General features: G+C 31.6%; 2 protein-coding genes across 4 annotated transcripts; one reads left to right on the forward strand and one right to left on the reverse strand.

Annotated features, from left to right (window-relative positions):
* Positions 1–5,635: 5,635 nt before the first annotated feature.
* On the forward strand, positions 5,636–7,749 carry LOC118047934 (chaperone protein dnaJ 49). Its single transcript, XM_035057385.2, has 2 exons — positions 5,636–6,867; positions 7,445–7,749. The coding sequence occupies exon 1, from the start codon at positions 5,798–5,800 to the stop codon at positions 6,851–6,853; it is 1,056 nt and encodes a 351-aa protein (XP_034913276.1). The 5' UTR covers positions 5,636–5,797; the 3' UTR covers positions 6,854–6,867; positions 7,445–7,749.
* Positions 7,750–13,288: 5,539 nt separating this feature from the next.
* On the reverse strand, positions 13,289–20,631 carry LOC118047992 (uncharacterized). 3 transcript variants are annotated; one of them, XR_004687415.2, is made up of 9 exons: positions 20,461–20,631; positions 20,320–20,381; positions 20,149–20,232; positions 19,798–19,852; positions 18,932–19,067; positions 14,340–14,390; positions 14,177–14,254; positions 13,990–14,084; positions 13,289–13,627 (listed from the first exon to the last, which is right to left on the reverse strand). XR_004687415.2 is itself a non-coding variant. In XM_035057497.2 (8 exons), the coding sequence occupies exons 1-8, from the start codon at positions 20,564–20,566 to the stop codon at positions 14,066–14,068; spliced, it is 591 nt and encodes a 196-aa protein (XP_034913388.1). In that variant the 5' UTR covers positions 20,567–20,630; the 3' UTR covers positions 13,874–14,065. The 3 variants fall into 3 exon arrangements, 2 of the variants coding, with proteins under 2 accessions (XP_034913388.1, XP_034913387.1); XM_035057497.2 differs by lacking the exon at positions 13,289–13,627 and having other exon boundaries at positions 13,874–14,084; positions 20,461–20,630; XM_035057496.2 differs by lacking the exon at positions 13,289–13,627 and having other exon boundaries at positions 13,874–14,254; positions 20,461–20,630.
* Between the last annotated feature and the right edge of the window lie 2,514 nt (positions 20,632–23,145).

Consider the following 23,145-nt stretch of genomic DNA (forward strand, 5'->3'; position numbering starts at 1 on the left):
AAAATAGATTTTCCAAACTCAATACAAATCTAAAAAACTGGTAAATTAGTTTACTAGTTTAAATGGAGAAATATTGTATTTGAATAGAAAGTTTTAATTTTTTATTTTTTTAACTCTAGTTTTCTTAAAAATTAGAGTATCGTGTGCTCTGTATTATCCATCGTTTTCTTAAAAATTAGAGTATCGTGTGCTCTGTATTATCCATCCATCAACACTTTTTTGAAGAAAAACAAATCTTATACACTTTCATGTATATTCATATTTCGCTTATATGTCTCTTTGCTAATTTTTAAATGAAAATTCCTTTAAACACCATAAAAAAAAATTAAAACGGAAAAAACTCTTATATTTACCATTGTGTTTGTGTCAATTTTTTTTTCTTTTTTCCCTTGTGTTTTTAATATGGTCAACTGATTTTTTATGTTCTATGAATTTGTTTAATTAGCCCTTTTAATTTTTAATTTGTTGAATTAACCTGATAATTGATTTATATCAAGTCTCGATTATGCTATGGATTCATTATTCGTGTAGCTAATAAATTGTCTTAGTAAAATTATTTTTCTATGACAAATTTTTCTAGTAATGTAGACCCAAATGAATATAAAAAGTATTTAACTGTCACAAAATTAACATGCATAGTAGTAACATGGAGACTTATAAAAATTAGTGATTGAGTCGATTGAAAATATTTAAAGAACATGAGGGTTAATTGATCAAAGTAAAAATGAATAATTGTTATAGACACAAGGATAAATTTAGGTAGTTTTCTCTAAAAACAAAAAAAAAATGAAAAATAAATTTTCAGCAATCTAAAAATTAAAAAATAATAATTTTTTAAAACAAATGTGAACTTCATAAAAAAAAAAAAAAAAAAAAAAAAAAAAAAAAAAACATTAAAAGACCTAAAGAGAAGAAAATTGAAACTGATATGTAAATTCTAAAAAACAAAACCTGAAAGTCATACCCATTAAACCTCATAATAGAAATATTATATATGTAAAATCTATGTTTTGTAAGATATGAAGTTTTTTAGTTTTTTATTTCAATATTTTTGGGATGCATCAAGTTTTTATATTTCTATAATTTTTTTAAACTGTATTTGGTTTTAGGAATTTTTTTGTTTTTTAATTTCTTTTGTTTTTATTCCTTAAAAATTATTTTTTATTGATAGTCTAAGAAGGATTTTTCTCCAAATATGATAAAAGAGCATATAAAATTGAAAATTTCTTAAAGGAACATATGAGAGAATATGCATAATTTGGATAAGCTTTAACTCTTTTTTCTTCTTCCAATCATATTTTGTTTTCAATAATTCATTCTAGCTAGATAGTTATGTTTTATTTCAATTTCAACAATATTTAAATTTTTTATTTTATAGCAATTATTTATTTGTTTTTTTTTTATTACTTTATCTCAATACATATATTAATGTCTAGCATAAACTACTTTATATCAAATAGAATCAATCACTAGTAAAACAATTTAAAAAAATGCTTAGATGTTAACTTTGTAGATCTTACTAGATAATTGGTCCACACTATAATGCAAGTTAGATCAATTTTTTAATGTAAAAAAAATATATAATTATTGCTAATGTGTTTTTAGAAAAAAAAAAAAAAAAAAAAAAAAACATGCAGGGCTTACTCAATATTACCTTGTCATTTTTTAGGTATTTTCATTGATTATCTCTAGAATTTGGAATTAACTATATCCCCTAAGTTGTAACTTAGATATCCTATGAGTTGAAAATCTTTCTTTGAACATATGCATTCAAACCCAATCACCTTAACATTCTTTTATATATATACACTCTCATGGAGTGTCTTCACCATTTTTTTACTGGTATTTAGACTAATTTTTTTATCAACAGGTAAAAGAATCAAATATAATGAAGTTAACATATTAAAACAATAAACAATCTCAAATAATGAATAATCAAAAGTTGAATGTACACTTTAATTATAAGCAAACTTAATAAATGTCAAATAATTTTCATAATTCTTAAGATTTTTTTTAATAACAATACACAAAAGTGTAGTTAAAGTTCTTTTTACTACTTTGATTTACCCTTATATTTATGGATGACAAGTACAATTGGTGGCCTTTGAACCCATTTTAGAACAGAACCGAAAGAGATGATTCAAAGCCTAATTTATCATCTATCATCATTTTAAATCCAATATCTGTACTTTTAAAATGATGATTAGGCCATATTATTAAGTTTAGATCTCAAATCATTGTCTTAAAACTTGATAATCTTTTAACTTCGATAATAAAATCATATATATCGGTTTACGAAAACTCTTAACATGTAAACACAATAGATATATTTTTATCATTTAAAACAAACACAAAGTAACTTACTTTAAGTTGGATATTTGAGGATGATTTTAATGTTTTCTATAGCATATTCAGCCTCTTATCTAGAACATTTGAAAACCAATTAGGGTTTCTAGTCACCATAAAACTATTTTTTTTCTTTTTACATCTAGTTTACCGATATGTCATTTGCAATAAAATGATAACTCCACTGGGATTTAGTTTTAGGTCTAAACTTTGTTTTCTTGATTTTTATAATAATATGTATTTTTGAGCTTGGATGCACACGTTAAATGTCTTTATCATGTTAATTACCTAAACTTATCGATATGTGCTATTGTTTGATTTTTACACTTTTTATATGATTGTTTTAGAGTGTTTGGTTTTATGCATCATCATTTTTTCACTATTTTTATTATTTTATGTGTTTGGATCAGATATAGTTATACCCATGAACCCATAACACACACCTTATATTGCATACACATTATTCATAGGTTGGAAGAGGTTGTTAATCAAGTAATGAGGTACCCTTTTGAGACCGATTTAGTTAATTAACCTACCTTTACATATAATGACTAAAACCTTCCCTTAGAAAGTTTTCATGTATTATCACAATGGCTACTTCATGTTCAACTGGTCATTTTTATCTTATTTCGATGAATATTCATGTTTATATACGTTTTTTTTTTTAGTTTTTATAGGTAGAAAAGGAGAGAATAAACATAAATAACATTTCAAAGGTTTGATATTTTTAAAGTCATGGAAGATGAAGAAAGGACTATTATTTTTTAGCAAATTATTAAAACAAAGATGGAATTAATGAGAAATGAGATACTTAGACTCACTAGTTTTTTTAAACAGAATCACCAAACAAGACCATTTAGCGAAAGGCTTTTTAACAAAGATAACACTTTAATAGTGTGCCCTTCATAACGCGTCTCCATAGTTCCTAGAACTCAAAATATACCACTTGGTTTTCATTACATCCAATATGAGCTACCCAGTAAAACATTGTATTCCACCTTAGACCACTTAGCCAAAGGTTCTAGGGAGTGACAATTGATGTGTAATTCTTAAGAGCTCCCTATCCTATTTTGATGCCAGCGTCTTCTTAACAAATGAGACTAACCCCTTACTAGAACCTTCTTTAAAAGAAATTATAAATGAAAAATCTAAAAAAAAAAAAGATGGAGGCTGAAAAATTCTTGATAATTAAAGAATGTCTAAGAGAAATAAAAGGTGTGGATGTATATGAATTTGTAAAGGCATATAAAATATGCTTGACGCTTGATGTAGTCTTTCTATGAAAGTTCAAGGTGCCTCAATTCGCTAAGTATATAAGTGTTGAGTGTCCCAAAACCTATTTAAGTATTTATTGTAGTGATTAAAAATGATAAACTTTTCATTCACTTTTTCTATGAAAGTTTAAGTGGTGATATCCTTTCTTCGTATATGAGCTTAGATGGAAATAAGATCAGGCAATGGACAAATTTGGTTGAATCATTCATGCTCTAGTATAAGTTTAACATGGAAGTGGCTTTAAATAGGTTTAACCTTTAAAACATGGGGAAAGAAAACAATGAGTTAGTAAAAAAACATGCTTCAAGGTGACGTGGAATGACCTTGTGAATTAACCCTTATTAATTAGAGGGGAAAAAAAAAAGTACCTTTATTTTCATTAGCACCTTCAGATATCCATACTTTGAATACTTAATTGGTAACACCTCATTTCATTTTATTAATGTGGTGATTGTAACAAAAAGGATTGAGCAAAGCTTGAAGTTTAGAAGGGTAAAAAATTCATCAATAAAGCTTGGTTTCATGTTGAAGGATGTATCATAAAATAACCTTCAAATTGAGAATCTTAACCATGAAAACCTCAATGTTTTCCTTCAGCATCATGTTTGGTCATCGAGTGACGTAACATTAATAAATTCTCAAATATCATTACCTAAGATTGATATCCATCTCCCTCTTAATATTATTTACCAACATCTTCTAAATACATAATACATTACCCCAATCTTGATAAATCTCATACATCCACTATACCTATGGTGGTATGATCCAAGTACTAAATATAAATATCAAAATAGGGTTCTGGGCCATTCAATTAAAAATTGCAAAAATTTTGGGTATAAAATCTAAAAGTTGGTAAGTATGGGCTATGTTGCATTTATGAAGAATAATGGTGCATACCATATCATCACTAATTCATTATTGACATAGAAAATGATTGGCAAAAATAATGAAAAGGGCATCAAATAGTGATACCAAATCACAAATGTTTTACTGAAATAATTAATATAAAGATAGAATAAGTATTGCGGTTGTCAATCTATTTTACATTGCATTATTTTTTAATAAAATGTAATTTTTTCTCTTATTATTAATTTGAAACCATGTGATGTTTATTTGAATGCAACACGAAAAAATCATTTAAAATTGGTTTCAAAGACATGTTAAGTGAATGTTAGGAGGCAATGCCTCTTATTAAAACTCAAAATATCTTTTCTTTTCTTTTTTTACTTTCAATAAACTCTAAAAATGTGAGGTTCTATTTTCAACTTTCTTGATCTCTAAAATTACTTTTACAACGTACAACAAATCTTAAAAAGAAAAATCTTACTTGAAATAAGTTCAAAATAAAACCAAATAATTTAATGACATAAATGATGAAGAATATTTTGCATTTAGATGATGATCCCACCTATTCTTCTTTAAAATTAATCTTATGGTTTTTCCTGATTTAGAATGCTTTTTGAATAAAACTAAAATTTATCAACATAAACATATATGGATTTAAGATGAAAAAATAACATCTTTAATACATCACTTACAAATAAAAATATATCTTTTATTATTATGCTTTGAACCTAAAATATTATTTTTTGAATAATTATCCATGCTAGTATTCATTCTGAATAATCTCATTTAAATTGTTAAGGTTATATTATATAAAAATATTTTTTTATTTTTTTTATTAAGACATAAGATTTTACATTAACCAGTGTAATTTGTTTTTTTTTAAATAAAATAGCATGAGAGGATTTGTGTAATTTCCCCTCAATGTAAAATTCAATTCAAGTTTTTTAGATTGTAATTTTTTAAGGAGCAATTATAATAGAAACTTAATATTTTTTTATTAAATAATTTTAATAAAAACCCTTAATTAAAAGTTAAAATAATATATAATAAATACTTTGATATCATAATATTGATTTAATTTTTTTTTTTTTTTTTTTGGGGGGGGGGTGAACTTTTTTTTTTCCCTTAATGAAGTAATTAACATATATGATATTTATAAAGGAAGAGAACTCGTCAGTTGTTTGTTTCTCTCACCGTGTTTTGTTCTCTCACAAAATTCCCAAATTTGAAACCCTAATTTATCGACTTCAGATCCGCTTGCAAGTTGAATTTTCGTCTTTTGATTTGCATTAGGGGATTAGTTATTCTTACTAAGAACCATCAGAAAATGGATGGCAACAAGGACGATGCGTTGAAATGCTTGGGAATCGGCAAAGAAGCCCTCGAAGCCGGTGATCGAAGCCGTGCTTTAAAATTCATCACCAAAGCTCGCCGCCTGGATCCTACTCTCGCCGTTGACGATCTCTTATCTGCGGCGGAAAAGGACGAGCCAAATAAAACGGCGGCTGCAAACATTAATAATGGGTCCACAACAGCCACGGCCTCAAACGAATCCAAAGTTCGCCAAAGGGGGTCATCATCATCATCATATACAGAGGAGCAAATTTCGATTGTGAGAGAAATCAGGAAGAAGAAGAATTACTATGAGATTTTGGGATTGGAAAAGTCTTGCTCTGTAGAAGATGTTCGAAAAGCATATCGAAAACTATCACTGAAAGTCCATCCTGATAAGAACAAGTCTCCTGGAGCTGAGGATGCATTTAAAGCTGTTTCGAAAGCGTTCCAGTGCCTTAGCAGTGAAGAGAGCAGGAGCAAGTATGATGTTACCGGAACTGAAGAGCCTCTCTACGAGAGACGCTCTTCCAGTCATAATCGTCATGGATATTATAATTATAACGATGATTTGGATCCTGACGAGATATTCAGGCAATTCTTCTTTGGAGCTGGAATGAGGCCTGCCACCACCCAGTTTCGGAGTTTTAATTTTGGAGCAGGAATGGGTGGCCCTAGAACGGATAATAATGGATCTGGCTTTAACTTCCGTGCATTGATTCAATTGCTCCCGGTTCTTCTTATTTTCCTTTTCAACTTTCTACCGTCATCTGAGCCTATTTATGCCCTTTCCAGGTCCTATCCTTATGAGTACAGGTTTACTACGCAGAGAGGGGTTAATTTTTATGTGAAGAGCACCAAGTTTGAGAAGGATTATCTACCGGGTACCCATGAGAGGGAGGCGCTGGAAGCCAAGGTGGAGAAGGACTACGTCTCTGTCCTTGTGCAGAATTGTAGGTTTGAGTTGCAGAGGAAGCAGTGGGGTTTTGTAAGGGAGACTCCTCATTGTGAAATGTTGCAGCAGTTTCAAGATGGGGAATTGGTGGCTTGATGGAAACTTTTAAGGTTTAATTTCATCTACTTGTAGTTTTGGTCTTAAATACTTGGTACTTTTTCTTCTCAAGGATTGCTTCTGACGATGTAATATTTGGTAGATTATGGCCTCATAAGCATGCAAATTTGCAAGCAACACTTCTATTATATTTATTTTCGACATGTTTCATCTTTGGGACAAAGCAGTTTATAATGGGGAATGTAATCTTAATTGAATAGGTGTTGTTCAGCCTTATCGGGCCTGGCTGAATTGACTTATTCCATTGAGGCAACAAACTTTTTTTACCTTTACATGTGCTTTTTTCCTTGTTTTCTTGAGTACAGTCCTCGTTAGTACTTTAGGATTGATTTGTTGTGATTGTTCATTATCTCTCCTCGCTGCCAATAAAGACACCTTTAAAACCTCTACTACAGAATTCATTGATTTGTTGCTGCTACCTGGCTTTACATGTGCAAAAAAAAGCAATTTTTTATTCATTGTTTGTCTTTTTTCATAAAATATTGTTTCCTTTGGCCATTTACAATTGATTAAAATGTAGTAATGTGTGGGAACTCTTGGTTTAGAGGTTTTATTCCTTTTCTTTTGCAGAATTCTTTGTTTTCAGTACCTGGTCAACCTAAACTTGAAGAAATATGCAGAGAGTTTGGAATTTGCAGAAGAAATGAAGAATAATACTTGGGTGTTGTCAGATTAAATTTTCTCAATCTGGATCTTGTCTATAACCTTTCAAGCCTTTAGGTCACGTATTTGATTTTCATTTTTTCTGCCTTGTGTATGTGCTATTGATTTTCCTTAGAAAAAGTGTTTAACTCTATCTTTGAATGCTTTCTGCAATGTACATGCAACGAGCCATATTTATTCCATCTATACCTAGACTACATGTTTATGATTTATCTTATATGATCTATGATATCCTTTGATGTTTCCCATGATTTGAGATATTTTCTCATGCACTTGATGAAGATGAATTTATTAATGTTTTTACATTGGTATGGATGTGTGCTTCTCCAGTTGCGAGTTGTCAGTAGCGGGAGACTTTGCTGCATATCATTGCTTTGAGCAAAGGCGTTTTCTTTGACTAGAGATGCATGGTTTATTTACAATGGCACCTTTTTCGTTAGGTTCATTGTTTAGGTTTGATAGAAACTTCACATAATTATATCACATGCATGTATTTCTGGCAAGAAGTTCAGTAAAGTATCTTATATTGGGAGAAATTTTTGCTCAATTGTGGTATTTGTTTCATAATGTTTTTTACATGAATCGTTGGACTTTCTTTTGTACATTTATCCTTCACGTGTTTTAAGAACTAGGAAATTTGTATTTTGCTACTGATTTTTATTGTAATTGAATTTCAATTGATGTCCAAAGGCGGTTTGAATTAATCTGCTAGTTTTTGTTAGCTTTGGGAACTCCTGCATGTTGGATGGAAGGTTAATTTGTGGTACAAAGCGGCCGTTTCTATTTTATTTTTGGTTCAATCAACCAATTGAGTTTCTGAATCCCTCTCTGCACTTTGAATAGAGTTTTTGGATATTTTTCTGGGTACAAACATAGCAATTAGCATGATTATAAACCAGGTGTCTTATCATTGATCCAAGGTAGTCATTTTACATCTTGACCTATTGAGGTATTTGAATTGTGTTCTTTCTTCTTGTTGAACGATAAAATGCTGAAGCAAAATCTGAACTATGTCAACGGTGCTCTGTTGAACTTCCAAATATTTTGAGACCACCACTTGAAATGGCTAGCAGAATCTTTTGCCTATGCTACTTGTGAATTAAACCTTCTTGCTTTGAGATCCTTATGGTTTCGTCACTGGTATATTTTACGCATTGCCTGAGGACAAGACATGCCGCGTTGAATTTCCGTTTATAAATTGTCCCGTAACTAATTGGGTTTGATACGTCAACTTCACATTTCAAACAAAATTTGCCATCAATCCCTGGAGGCTAAATGGATGATCCTCCATGAAATCAGGTGAACATGACGTTATCCAGAAGTATTTGCTCTACTGTTAATTCTGCTCGTATTTGGTTAGTTTCAAGATATGTGTAGGAGAGGTTTGCCTTTTCCTAGATAGCATTCTTTTAGTGCTAGTTTTGGATGAGTTCATATATTGTTGTTCCACGCTAAGAACATTACAAAATATACTAAAAAAGAGCTAGTTAAATTATTTTAGTTTTAATTGCAGCCTTTAATGCTCAAATTAATAGTTAGTTTTTAAAAACTTGTTAAGAAAATAAACAATTCAACAAAGGAGTAAACTATGAGGTAAAACTTTAATTAAATTTAGCTTGTTTGCCTATTCTGCACCTATCATAAATTTGTTGAATATTTTTTTTCATCTTTTTCATCATATACCAATAAAAATGATCATGCAAAACACTAAGATCCCAAAGTGTCATATTAAACCACATCAATACGCTTCATGAACAAGCAATTCATGCATAGAATAATTATACACGCATAATTTTTTAAAAAATAAATAAATAAATAACTATCAAACCTATAAAATTTATCAAATGTCAAATTCTCAAATGTTTTATAAACTTGGGCAAAATCATCATCATTATTATATAAATCTTTTATATACTTAAGTCCTAATAATTTAACATTTAAAATTGAAAGGGGTACATACCTTCATGATAGTATATCAACCATTATATTTTCCATACCTTATATTTTATAACATATGGGAATGATTTTATGAACTCAACCAACTTGACATATTGACAGTTTAGCTTCATTTAGCTTTTTAGATGATTCAATAATTTGTAATATGAATAGATCATGAATTTCTTAAGCCACAAGTAATATTTCCAACTTCCAAATCTTCAACTTATTGAAGTGTAAAGCTTCTTATCATAAGTATGATAATTTAGTGCTACACCATTGAGCTTTTTGCTAAAATAAATCATGAGCTATTTTTTCTACATTAAAATAGCTCCAATACTTATCCATAAGATATCATATTCAATATCAAATTTTTTTGTAAAATCAAGTAATTATATCAATAAAGCCAAAATCAAATTTTCTTTAACAAGTTAAATGCATGCTCTTGTTCTTTGCCCCATTTAAATCCTACTGAATTTTTAACAATTTCAATTAAAAGTGTGGTTAGAGTGCTGAAATATTTAACAAATCACCTATAAAAACTAGCTAAACCATGAAAATTTTTTACCTCTATAATTGACTTAAGTGTAAGCCATTCTTAGATAGCCCTTACCTTTTCCTCATCTATTTCAATACCTTTGCACTAAAAACATGACCATCAAAGATAATTTTCTCCATACAAAAGTTAAACCATTTCAAATTAGCATATGAACATTCTTCTTTTAAAACATTTATCACATTCTTTAAATATTCAACATGCTCATTTAGACTTTTGCTATAAATCAGAATATCATCAAAATAAACCACAATCTACTTATAAAATTGCATAAAATATGGTTCATTAATATCATGAAAGTACCAGGTATATTAGTAAGTCTAAAAGACATAACTAACCACTTATACAAATTATATCTAGTTTTAAAGACAGTTTTCCATCATCTCCATCTTTCATTTTAATTTGATGATATCTATTTTTTAAACTAATTTTAGAAAACGCATAGGATCCATATAATTTATCTAACATATCATCAAGTTTAGAAAACACATTGATTATATGACAATCAATACACATTCTCCAAGTTTAATCATTGTTTGGTACCAATAACATTGAAAATACACATTTTATCCAACTCTTATATACCCTTTTAACATTAGCTCCTCCACTTTCATTTGAAGTTCATTTGTTTCATCGAGATTACTTCTGTAGGTTGGTTGGTTAAGTATTATTGCTTCGAGTACAAGATCAATTTAATATTTAGTTCCTCTAATAGGTGACAATCCACTAAGAATCTCATCAGGAAAAATATATTTATAATCCTGCAATCAAAAATACAAATACTAAAAATACAAGGATCAAGTTCATTAGTGTTAAAATATTTCTCATTATACATAAGTAAAATAATATGTATGATAGAAAAATAAGCATTCTTAATCTCATTTGTTTTTGCATAAAAACTAATATGTCTCTTTATTTTTTTCCGCTCTTTTATTTTCTCACCCTTTATTTCTTCTCTCATCTTTTCATTTTTGCTCTCTTAGCCGAAACCCAATTTTTCTCCACACTGGCTGAATCTTTTCTCTCAGTGCTCCTATTATTTTCTCTTTTTTTTTTTACATCTTCACATGGTTGTTCTAAACTTTTAGCTTCACCTTCCTTTTTCAACTTTAATTGATCTTTATAAACCTATTTAGGTGATAATAATACATGTGTGAAAATCTTTCCATTCTTTTCAAGAGAATATTTGTTCTTAAACTCATTATACTTGACCTTTCTATCAAATTATAAAGGACCCCCCTCAACAATAAATAAGTAGCATGCATAAGAGCCATATCACACAAAACCTCATTCTTATATTGACTTCCCAACCAAAAATAAAATCAAAACTTGTTTAATAACTCTTACCTCACCACATTCATTCAACTATTGAAATCTATAATATCTTCCATGTTTAATAGTATTTGGACTTAATTTTTTATTAAGTGTACTACTAGCAATATTAACACAATTTCTATTATCAATAATCATACTACATATTTTGTTACTTATATGACATCTAGTATATAAGATGTTCTTCTTTTGATGCTCCACATTATCCTTCTTAACTAAATTTTAAGCGATCTCCTAGAAACCAAAACCTCTTAATCAACTAGATTCTCAACATCATTACAATACTCAAGTGATGACATCTCACCCTCCTCTGATGTGTCACTTTTAGATTTAATCTCCACATGTTCTCTCATAACAATAACCATTTTCGTTTGGACATTGTAAAGCTATATGTCTATTACCCAAACACCTAAAACACTTAATGTCTTGGTTACGATTAGTTTGAATTTTGGTTTTACCTTGGATAGCAGTGGTTGAATCCTTCTTTTTAGCTTTAGATGGTTTGGCTTTGTTCCCTACTATATTCAACTTTAATGGGGTAGCCCCCTCACCTATAAATCAGCCTTCAAGTTGGAAAAAAAAAAAAAAAAAAACCCAAATTACCTCATTAGCGTGCATTGCCTTTGCTTTTCAATTGTTTCTCTATCTTAGTAGCCATGTGAACCACATAATCTAACTTAATATAATGTTTTAATTCAACCATATTACCTATCTCTCCATTCATATCATTCAAAAACCTTGTTAATGTAGCCTCTTTATCCTTCATAATATTAACTCTAATCATGACAATCTTCATCTTCTTATGATAATCCTCTACACTCTTAAACCCTTGAGTCAAACTCTGCAAACCCTTAAATAATTCTCTATAATAATTTCTAGAAACAAACATCTTTCTCATGTTTGACTTCATCTTATCCTAAGTCTCTACGAATCTCTCTCCTTTCCTTTTCCAACCTAAAACAATTTAATCCCATCAAATAATAGCTAGTCAGTAAACTCAATGACAAGAAATTTTACCTTCTTTTACTTAAAGTAATGGTGACAATCAAAGATAAACTACTTTCTTCATCCATTCCAAATATGCTTCAAAGTCGGTGTTTGTGGTTTGACTTTTTTTATCAAAGTCAGTGTTCCTAATAGCGTCTTTGTTAAAGTCACTATTTAGTCTTTTTGTTAAAACTATATTAATTCTCAAATATTTTTTTGGCTTATGCTATTTTGCCAAAACTTTTAGTCAAGTGTGTTAGAAAGTAAAAATACATGTATTTTCTTTTAATTTTTCACTGTTGATTGATTGGATGGTATTTTCAATAACCGGCAACCTCCCTCCCCTTTGAGTAAATTCTTACAGGATTGTTTACTTTGTGGCATCTCCATGAATTTACTATTTCAAGGCCTGTGCAATAGTTTCATAAATACACACTCAACATGTTCATAAGGCATTTTTTTTAAATCATTTTCCCTTCTTTTTTTTTTTGTCTTACTAACATTCCTAGTTCTCGTTGTATTTTTTTTTTTTTTTCATTTGTTCTTCAATCATGGTATGGAAGCCTTTACTTTGAGAAAATTTGTTTGCTACTTCATTGGATGTGCATTATTTTGAAGGTTATTGAAGAGGATGATTGATTCTTGTACTAGTGCCTTGAGAAACACCATTTGTAGGCAAACGTTTAATGGGAGTTTCGCCGAATGCTGAGTGTTTTCAGACAGATAGCTTTTAGTCAAGATAATTCGTATCGCTGTTATTTACTCATTTGGATTGCCAGACAGTTGCTCGTCATTCGGTTCTGGTCACTTCACCTTTTATTCAAGAGTCTGCTTTCTGGTGAAAGTGGGCTTCTGCAGAGTAATTTGGCAGAATTTAGTGAACCGTGTCTAATATGGCCACGAGCAACTAAGATTATAAATTTTGAGTACTAAAAAAAGGATGAAAGAAACGAAGATGAGTTGCAATCCAACAGGAGTAACATGTTGTAGAATCTGCCCCGATAATCCTAGCGCAATCTACTACCAATACTCTTAGCATGCAATCCATTGCAATTTTGCAGTTCAGTCTATAATACTAGCTACCATACGTACTTCAAGTCCTGGAATTGTTTTTATCCTCATGGATGTGCACCGTCCCTGCTCCCATGTGGCTGCAAGGCAAATGGCAAGTCCTCAGAGCATTAACTACTTCTTAAGCAGTGGGAGATTCATCAGCTCTGAATTACACGATAAAGGGTAGACTTCTCTTATCCCGCCTCATCTCCGTGTCTCTATATATCCTGAGGGATTAGAGTCTTAGCAAGTTTTCTTTATCGCTGTGGGTTGCACCCAGGTGATCTTATACCCCACAGCTACTTCATAAAAATATGATCATGAATCCTGATCCACTGTTAGATGTGACAGTGGACTGCTACACTCGGACAATCCGTTCAAGATAAAATGCAGAGAATCCAAGCACAAATAGTCATTGAGATTATAAACCACTCACTCACACGAGGTCAAGAGTCGCTCGATCATTTGCTAAATGGTATAAAAATGTCAGCATTGGTATTTGATCAGATTATATATGCCAACTTCGTACTTCACATGAAAAATCTTGCAGTGATTCCCTTGTACTAGAAAACAAAAGGCAGAGATTTACCGGAAATTTTTTCCCGAGGTACAAGAATAGATAGAATGACATTGCTTCTGTTCCAAATTAGCAATCCTAGTTTCCATTAATCAACCTGCTTATGCCTGAAAGCCACGCTATTAGTTTCATTCCCGTAAAGCAGAGAACATGAAAAGGTAGGTTTACAGAGAAAGTTTAGTTGGCTTTGTAAGCGTACATGTAGCTTCTCAGTTTTTTCACTTCTTCAGATGACTCGGTCAGTAGATGGTCAACATACAGACAAATGCCAGCTCCACTGCAATTTCAAAATGAGTGGATTTCTAAGTGAACTACTAATGACATGTTACAGATAAAATATGCAAAGAACAGTTACTACACACCTGAGAGGCCCAAAGGGCAGCCAGATGACATCCCACCGGAATCTTGGCATTCTATGGCACAAATAAGTAATCATCATCATCATTTAAGAAACAAATTCTAGACATATAGCACATAAGAACATATTACTAGGAACGCATATTTCACCCTCAAAAAAGAACTAGTGCAATCTATAAGCAAACCTAATAGTTGGTGTTGGCATCCATTTCAGTTTTATTATTGTCCAATCTCTGATAAATAAAGAAATTCCAAACAAACCAAATAAAAGGCCAGAGATGGAAACAACAGAAAAGAAGGCATTTCATCAGCAAAAAGATAGTTCTCTTCATTTCCCCACCACCAAGTCACAGAAAAGCTAGTATCTCAAACATGCTGACAGCAACTCCACAAGTCTGGAAGGGCTTGGCACCCCTGAAGACTGGAGTATTCCTTTTGTTAGTCTTGCAAAAGATTTTCTAAGTCAATGTGGAATCATTGATGAGTCTCAAAACACATCCTTTTCATCAGCTGGCCTCGGAAACTATCATTCATCTACTCTTGACCTGCTACCAAGTTTGGCGCTTTTGGATGAGACTTGTCCAATGGTGGGGAATACAATGGGTACGTCACTCTTCCATATTGTGCCTCTTTGAAGAAGGGGAATACTTGGCTTGTGGGGATATGCAAAAGAGATTCTGGTGTCTGGTGACATACAGCTACTATGGTGTGTGTGTGTGGCTCAAATAAAATATAGTTTATGACAATTGTGAAGTGCAATGCAAGACCATGTGGTTTCTATTATTTATTAGACTTGCAACCTGGAGTAAAGCTTTATATCAAGGCTTTCCTGCAATGCCAACGATCTACTCAGAAGCTCTGATGGGATAAAAAAAAAAGTGGTCCTCGCCTAGACCAGTTGTTGCTGCCATACAGTGGGTACCTCCCTCAGATCCGAGGATCAAATGGAATGTTGATGGCTCCTCTCTAGGAAAGCCAGGGGAGGCAAGTATTGGTGGAGTTTTGAGAAACTCAAATGGAGACTTTCTATGTATTTTATCCTATCATATTGGTCTTGAGGAGTCAAATATGGCTAAGATTAATGCCATTGCTAAGGCTTTGGAGATCCTAGTCTCCAAAGGGGTGTTAATGATTCAGTCACGTGTTGAATCAGACTCCAATAATACTTGAGCTTGGGTTGGGGGGACAGCAGAAGTTCCTTGGAGGATGAGAATGGTTGCTAATAAGACACGTGCTTTCTAAGTTCTTTAGTTGGGTGGCCTTTAGGCGTACTCCTTGAGCTGCTTATTCTATTGCAGATGGTTAGGCAAAACAGGGCATTAGGAAAGCATCTGACTTGGTTGCATGGTTTTTGACGCAATGTATAGTGTGGATAGGTTTCTCAATCCCTCAAGTTTTACAACCCTAAATTATAGAGAAAACAATTTGGGTTCTTAAGCCATAAGGTTATAACCTTGACTATAGAAAAAACTCAGAAAACTTTGATATTTTCTAAAATGTCTTTATTTCATTAATTCTCTTCTTCTGAATAAATAGCTTATAAGGCTCATAAATAATTGGAATTTTGGAACGATCTGGTAAAATTTTAGCTCAATCCAACGATCAAATTAAAGGTTATGCTTGTTTCCATTAGACTACGTGTTAGACTCATTCAAAACTACTCAAAACCAAGAAAATCTTCACAATTAAGAAAGTAATATAATAAAAATAATTGTGCTAAGAATAATGAAGGCAATATCCATATGTCAATCCCCTCCACTTGTGGTCCCCTCCACTTGCAAAAAATTAACTCTCGAGTTAATTGTTAGAAATTGAACTCTTCCATCTCAAATGAATAGATACTTCAAATATAGTATTATTACTCATTTATGCATGAGATAGCTTGCTCCAAATATCTTAAATCATATTTCAACAAAGATCCTTTAACGCAGAATTTTAGAATATAGACAAAACTTCTTAATAAATAAAAAGTCAAGGTCATATGAAATCATCTTTTGAGATGAAGGCAACTTCATTTTACATGCCTAGTCATCCCTAAGAGGAAAGTCTTCACCGCCAGCTAAATTGGTAAATTTAGAAGATTGATCCAACATGGATATGTTTGGTTTGAATGACGCATATACTTTTAAGTCCTCTTTGATATCTCTTATAGCCTCTTAAGCAATTCGAATAAGTTGTTCTAGCTCTTCATGAGTTGGTTTAATCTCAACACATTCACTAACTTTAGATCTCAACTCCACTTCATGTCATTCCTCCGAGTACACCTCAACCTCTAGAATTGTTGATTCTGGTTCGTCAACTCCTTTTAAAATTCTTGAAGGCTTCTACATAACTCACCTTTCCAATTCAATGCTTTATTCCTTGTCTCTACAGTGTAAACAACATTTGTGCTCTAGTTTTTTCTTGGATTGCTAGTCTCAACCCCTCAAGAATCTTGCAATCTACTGACCCCTATCTTTTGAAGGTGGCTACAATCTACCAACTTTCAAAACTTAGCATTATACTATGTACAAATCTTTTTTTCTTGCAAACAATCTTGATATTGCTGAAATAGATATTGGTCATAACTAGGACAGAGGAATCTATCATATAGTATATGCCTTGTATATATATATAAAATGTAATAGGCAGAACGTAGCCACCTTAAAAAGATAGGGGTCAGTATAATGCTTTATTCCTCGTCTCTACAGTGTCAACAACATTTGTGCTCTAGTTTTTTCTCGGATTGCTAGTCTCAACCCCTCAAGAATCTTGCAACCTGCGGGCCCCTATCTTTTGAAGGTGGCTATGTTCTGCCAACTTTTAAAACTTAGCATTATACTACGTACAAATACTTTTTTCGTGCAAACAATCTTGATATCGCTGAAATAGATATTGTTCATAACTAGGACAGAGGAATCTATCATATAGTATATGCCTTGTATATATATAAAATGTAATAGGCTGTCTCCCCTCTCTTAACTGTGTATTTGTTTGACACTTCCACAAGGAAAAAGCTCTGCCTTTTAGATTATACGCAAATAGTTTCACCATCTTCTCTTCTATGATACTCACGTATTCCCTAACCTTATCACATTCAACAATGTAATCAAAGAATTCTTCTCTGTCCAGATCTCCATTGAATGTAAGGATTTACACTCTTATCCGAAACTTGTTTGCTTGTTGTCTCTAAAATTATTGTGGCCTGTCATAATCTGCCAAGCCTTATGACCCCTGTTAAGTTGTCTTCACCAACACTCTGTACATAGATAAGTGGTTGTCTAGGTTGATCTTCAAGAATAGGTCTGGGGTTATGCCTATCTCAAGGTAAGTCTCCAAGCATGTTCATCTCCTCTTCACGATCTTTATTTTCGCCTCACATTAGCCAAACTAGAAGTTCTAAGCTTTTTGAAATTGTTGCCATTGTTTGCTCTAAACGATCCAACTTCTGTAATTGGGTTTTTTAGGATGCCTCTTCAGCCCTTACCGCGTCATGGGCAGCCATTCTTGCATCGCAGAAGGAGAAGTTGTTCCTAGTATCTTCATCCATCAAAAAGGCCAACTTACTCTGATACCAATTGATGCAACATAAAATGTGGATAGAGTTCTTTAATCCTTAAAGTTTTACCGTCCTAAATTGTAGAGAAAGAAACTCGGGTTTTCAAGTTCTAAGGTTACAACTCTTAATTGCTAAGAGAACTTTGAAAACTTTGATAGTTTCTGAAAAGTCTTCCTTTCATTAATTCTCTTCTTCTGAAAAAAATTTGCCTACAATGCTATTTAAATAATAAAAGAAACCTAATTAGTAAAACCCTAATTAAATTGAAATTTCTAACCTAAATAAATAAATAAAAAAAAAAAAACCAAAAACAATAAGTGAAATAAAGAAAATTCTGAAATAGTAGCTTTCAGGCCTAATTTGGACCTGAAAACGAAATCAATATTATGTAATTAGGCCTTCAGAATTATCAGGCAAAAATCTAGCTTGATCTAATGGTCAAATCAAAAGTAATGTATGTTTTTATTAGATTACAAGTTAGACTTATTTGAAACTCGTCAAAACTTCGAAAGTCTTAACAATTAAAGAAGTAACATAGTAAAAATAATTGTGCTAAGAATATTGAAGATAGCCACCCCCAATCCCTTAGTTTGGTAGATGTAGAGGTGTTTTGTGCAGTTGGTTGTTCTTACTATCCTGTTGTGTGTTCTAAAGTGATGGGAGATTAGCATGTTACCATTTTCTTGAGTTTATCAAAACTATTAGTCGAATTCAAGTATTGAGACTTGGGATAAGCATGCCTTAGACAACTGGCACAGCCCGTACAGCTGCTGCTATAATGAAGTGGACTCATGTAGAAGATATACATGTGGTAGTGCCAAGCATGAGTTGATAGGTTTTTCTTAGTACAATCCCATTCTGTTTCTTTCCACTACTTGTCATTTTCATTTGGCTTCAGCTTGTAATCAATACTACTGTCTCTTTTCCTTATACTAAAATGTTTTACCAAAAAGAATTGAAAAAAAGTCACAGAAAAGTTGCTTCACAATATTGTTAATCCTTGACATAAAATGTGGAGACAGTAACACACCAAATACATATTTGTAGAGCCCCACATACCTTAGCATGTAATATAGCCAGAAAACTGCCAGCAGAAGCCCAACAGAGCATGAATACCAAATCCATTGCCTATGATACTTGGAATTATGAAGAAGCCCTATGATGGACAATGCACATGCTGAAATAGCTATCCAATCTGTTTAAGGGTTAAAATTAGCAAAATAATATATCTCAGGTAGCAGATTTTGGCACTTTAAATGGCAGATTATATAAATCTAAGAATTCATGCCGGGTATAAGACATGTTACTCATATTATGGAAAAGTACAAAAGAGCATAAATACATTGGAACCACATGGAGGGAAATTAGCCATCAATTTTAAAAATAATTAGGCTTTTTAAGACAGCATAATCAATGATGACTTATTCAACTTCTTATGCTGAAACACTGATAAAGCTACTCCGACAACCAATCATAAGAAGTTTGATTTATTCTTGTCATAATTTCTGTTGGTTTGCCAAAGGAAACACATCCAAGTGCACAGAAACTACATGTTTGACCAAACAACTACTGGAACAACACAAGGACATGGTTTTCTAACTACATATCTGAAATACGATGTGTGAATTAAGAAGTGACTGTCATCATGTAGGTTTTAGATCAAAGGATATTTTCACGAGCTAGAAAGGGATTCAGAATAGCAATTACCAAAAGAGAAACCTTCTTGGAAAAAAAAAAAAGAGGTTAATCTGAATAAAAATACTAGAGCATCATTCTCATCAAATTCCCTTCCAAGAGAGTACATTATATGTGCAAGGAAAGAGATCAGCAATAGGAATCATAGTTGAATAAACATAATCAAGAATCAATTAGACTATTTTATCAGCCGATGAGCGGAAAAAATAAGTTAAAATGAAAAAATGAACCTGCAAATATCACCATTGACGAATCCATATCTTCCATGAAGTAAGCATGATATCTCTATTTATTGATCAAAAGACCACCATCAGAAAGTTAAGATTTACTCAAAATTGTTACAAAAACAAAATAACAACAGCAACAACAACAATCAATAGGATTTGATAATCGAGGGTTCTTTACTGCTCATGTAGACTACATACGAGAAATTATTAGGTATGTCAGGAGTTGTACTCCGCCCTCTCTCACATAAAAATGAGTCCCACCATGAAAATTATTCACCTTTAAGTGAGAGAGAGCAGTTCCGGTACACTGAATAATTCCTCACATATGCAACATAGATACATAGATACACGTACCATTTCCCATGGGAATAGTGCCTGCTGGTATATGGAGTATAAGAGAAACGCAGCGTGGCAGAACACAATTCCACCAACTACTCTCTACAAGAAAATACCAATTTAATTAATGTATTTATCAGTAAAGAAAAAAGAAGGCAATTTCTATGCAAAATTAAAGGAATAACCAACCTTCCACAAAACAGACTGCTCTGCTTCTTCTCTTTCCAGTGATAGAATCAACTCCTCTTGCTCTGTTTTTGTTTTAAAGAAAAAAAGGTAATTAATCAATAATCCCTGTTTGGTTGCAAAATTTAAAACAAACAGACAGACCTCGGGTGTCCATGGGACGAGAATCGTCCTCATCTCGAATTGGAATAGTAAATTTATCAACCTCATAAGATTTTCTCCAATTTCTCGCCAGCTTCTTCATCATCATCGTCTTCTCCTTCACATCCTTCTACCTTCCTTCTTCATTTGCATTTCTTATTCATTCATTCGAGCCTGCCTTCCATTTTAACCTCGTCACGCTCTACGCTGTCGTTTTGTCTTCAAACCACCGTATGCTATTCCATGCTACTCACGTGGCGTTTCACCTTCAACTAGCAATTAAAATTAAAATTAATTGGAACAGTCAAATTATTATTTTGCCCTTAACTTGTTAAGGGTGTAAAATGATATTTTCGGAGTGATTCTTTGGTCATTACTAAATTAATTGAGATAAATAGGTCTTTTTGTTTTTTTTACACAGTAAAATAACTAAATTATTTTTAAAAATAAAATTAATATGTAGGGGCTTTTTTGTTTTTATATTTTTTTAGCATGGTATTATGACTTAATTGCCCTAAAAAACAAGTAAGCTAGCATCTAGAGGAGTTTTGATTTTTCAACCTAATTTTTCGGCTATAATCAAGTTAAATGAGGTTTGGTAATTTGATATTTTAACAAATATAAAATATTATTTGAAAAAAGTGATTAGTGCCTGCAACTCAAGCACTAACGATTGAGAGACGCTTGTGCCATTCAGGCAACTCACGAAGATTTTAACGGCAGTTAAATGATGGTTTCTGAATTGTCTTGACCACCCCAATCCCTACGCGTCTTGTGTGGCCAACAAATCATCGGTTTGGTGCTGATGAGCTTTTTTCTTTCTTTCTTCATTCTTTGTTCCTCGATTCTCACACATTTCCTTCCAATTCTTCAAAACAATCTTTTTATTTGTTTTTCTTTCAGATTTGGTTCTTTTTTTATTTTAATTACTATTTATTATATTTTAAATAATTTTAAAAATTAGAATTATTTTTCAATATCATCCTCCTTTAATTTTTTTATATGTCAGATTTAGTTCTTATTCTTTTTATTACTATTTGTTTTATTTGAGGTAGTTTATCAAATTGAATCTTTTTAACAATTTCATCATCCTTAAGTTTTTTTTCTTCATATCATGTTTGATCCTTATTATTTTAATTGTTATTTTTTTTATTTTATTATATTTTTTAAATTGATATTTTTTTTCCCGATTCCATTATTCAATATTAAATTAGTTGGGATTATGCAAACCGTCGGTTAGAAATTTTTCAAGTTAGTGATGTTTAAAAAAATAAATAAAAATAATATTTATAATAATGAGAATAAAACAAATTTAAAATGAAATTATTTTAAGTGTGATGAGACTTGAAAGTGGATAAAAATGGACATTTAGGCAAATTGAAAACATAAAAGATTTAAAATGGGGACCAAGTTGTAATCAAAAAAAAGTTTGGGGCAAGTGTATAATGAAATAGGTGAGAGCAATTAAATCATGAATGGCTTCTCTTGGAAACCATTAATGACTAGTGGTTTTGTTACAGAAAAATAGGGTTAGGGTTCTTTTATTTCTCCTTTCATTTCTTAAAGAAATCATCTAGAAAATGATAAAGTGAAGAGAGTTTGTATTGTTCTTGCATTATTCACTTAAGTTGTCAACAAATTAAAGTAAGAAACTCATCTAAAGAGAATAATTTAAATGCCCATCTGATATGTGGAAAGTTGGATGTATTAGTGTTGTGTAAAAATTAAGTTACAAAGCTTAGTAGTTTGAAATGTTATTCTAATGACTAAATTATATTAGTTAAGCATGAAATTTCTTTGGATGATAATTTAATTAAAAGAATGGAAGAGAAAAAATAATTTATTTTCCTTGTCAATTGTTAGTTTTTGGTCAAGGAAGAAAATTATTGGGGATGGGATTTATGTAGAATGAGATTAGAAAGAATATTAAATAGTTAACTTTGCAAAAATAAAATTGAAACTGAATTTGATATATGATGTACTACACAAATCAATTGACCGATTAGGATTACTAAATGATTTATTCAAATGATTGATAGAAGAAAGAATGAGTTGGGCTACTATTTAATTTAGTTGATCGAACCACTTGACTATTAGGGACTCCAATGAAATTCAAGTAGCAATCGTTTGCCAATTGATTGTGCCAAATTGGACCGATCGACTATTCTAACTAAAAGTGAGCTAGTATTGTTACAAAATAAAAATTTTGACATGGATTCCAATGGTGCTCATGTTGTAATGGTAATTGGATTCTTGTGATAACATGGGAGGCTACTGGTTCAAAATAATAACAAGGGATAGTAGCACCACATACACAAGCCTTAGATAGGTCTCTAACACCTATATTTCATAATTTTGCACCAATAGTACTACTTAATTTACAGGTTGAATATTTGGGCATAACATTTTTGAACGAGTATTAGTAGACTGAATGAAAATACAAATGGTTATAGATTGGTTGAGACCAACAACAACAAAAGAGGTGTGTGGCTTCCTCTGATTAATAGGGTACTATCAAAAGTTTATCCATTATTTTTGAAGTATAGCAGTCCCTTTGACCCAAGTCTTGAGTAAGGAAGTATTTCATTGGAATAAGGCAGCAGAAATGGCCTTTAAACAATTAAAGGAAGCACTGACTTCATTGCCAGTTTTATGTCTTCCAAACTTCTCCTAAGGATTTATGGTGGA

The sequence above is a fragment of the Populus alba genome, chromosome 6 (assembly GCF_005239225.2).
Source record: "Populus alba chromosome 6, ASM523922v2, whole genome shotgun sequence".
Lineage (NCBI taxonomy): Eukaryota > Viridiplantae > Streptophyta > Magnoliopsida > Malpighiales > Salicaceae > Populus > Populus alba.

Bases quoted from the DNA above. Each gene is read 5' to 3' on its own strand.
- LOC118047934 (XM_035057385.2), top strand. From the start codon at position 5,798: ATGGATGGCAACAAGGACGATGCGTTGAAATGCTTGGGAATCGGCAAA.
- LOC118047992 (XM_035057496.2), bottom strand. From the start codon at position 20,566: ATGATGATGAAGAAGCTGGCGAGAAATTGGAGAAAATCTTATGAGGTT. The intron at 19,853-20,148 runs GTACGTGTATCT...ATCAATAAATAG, and splicing joins CACTATTCCCATGGGAAATG to AGATATCATGCTTACTTCAT. The intron at 14,255-14,339 runs GTGTGTAGTAAC...TTGAAATTGCAG, and splicing joins CTGCCCTTTGGGCCTCTCAG to TGGAGCTGGCATTTGTCTGT.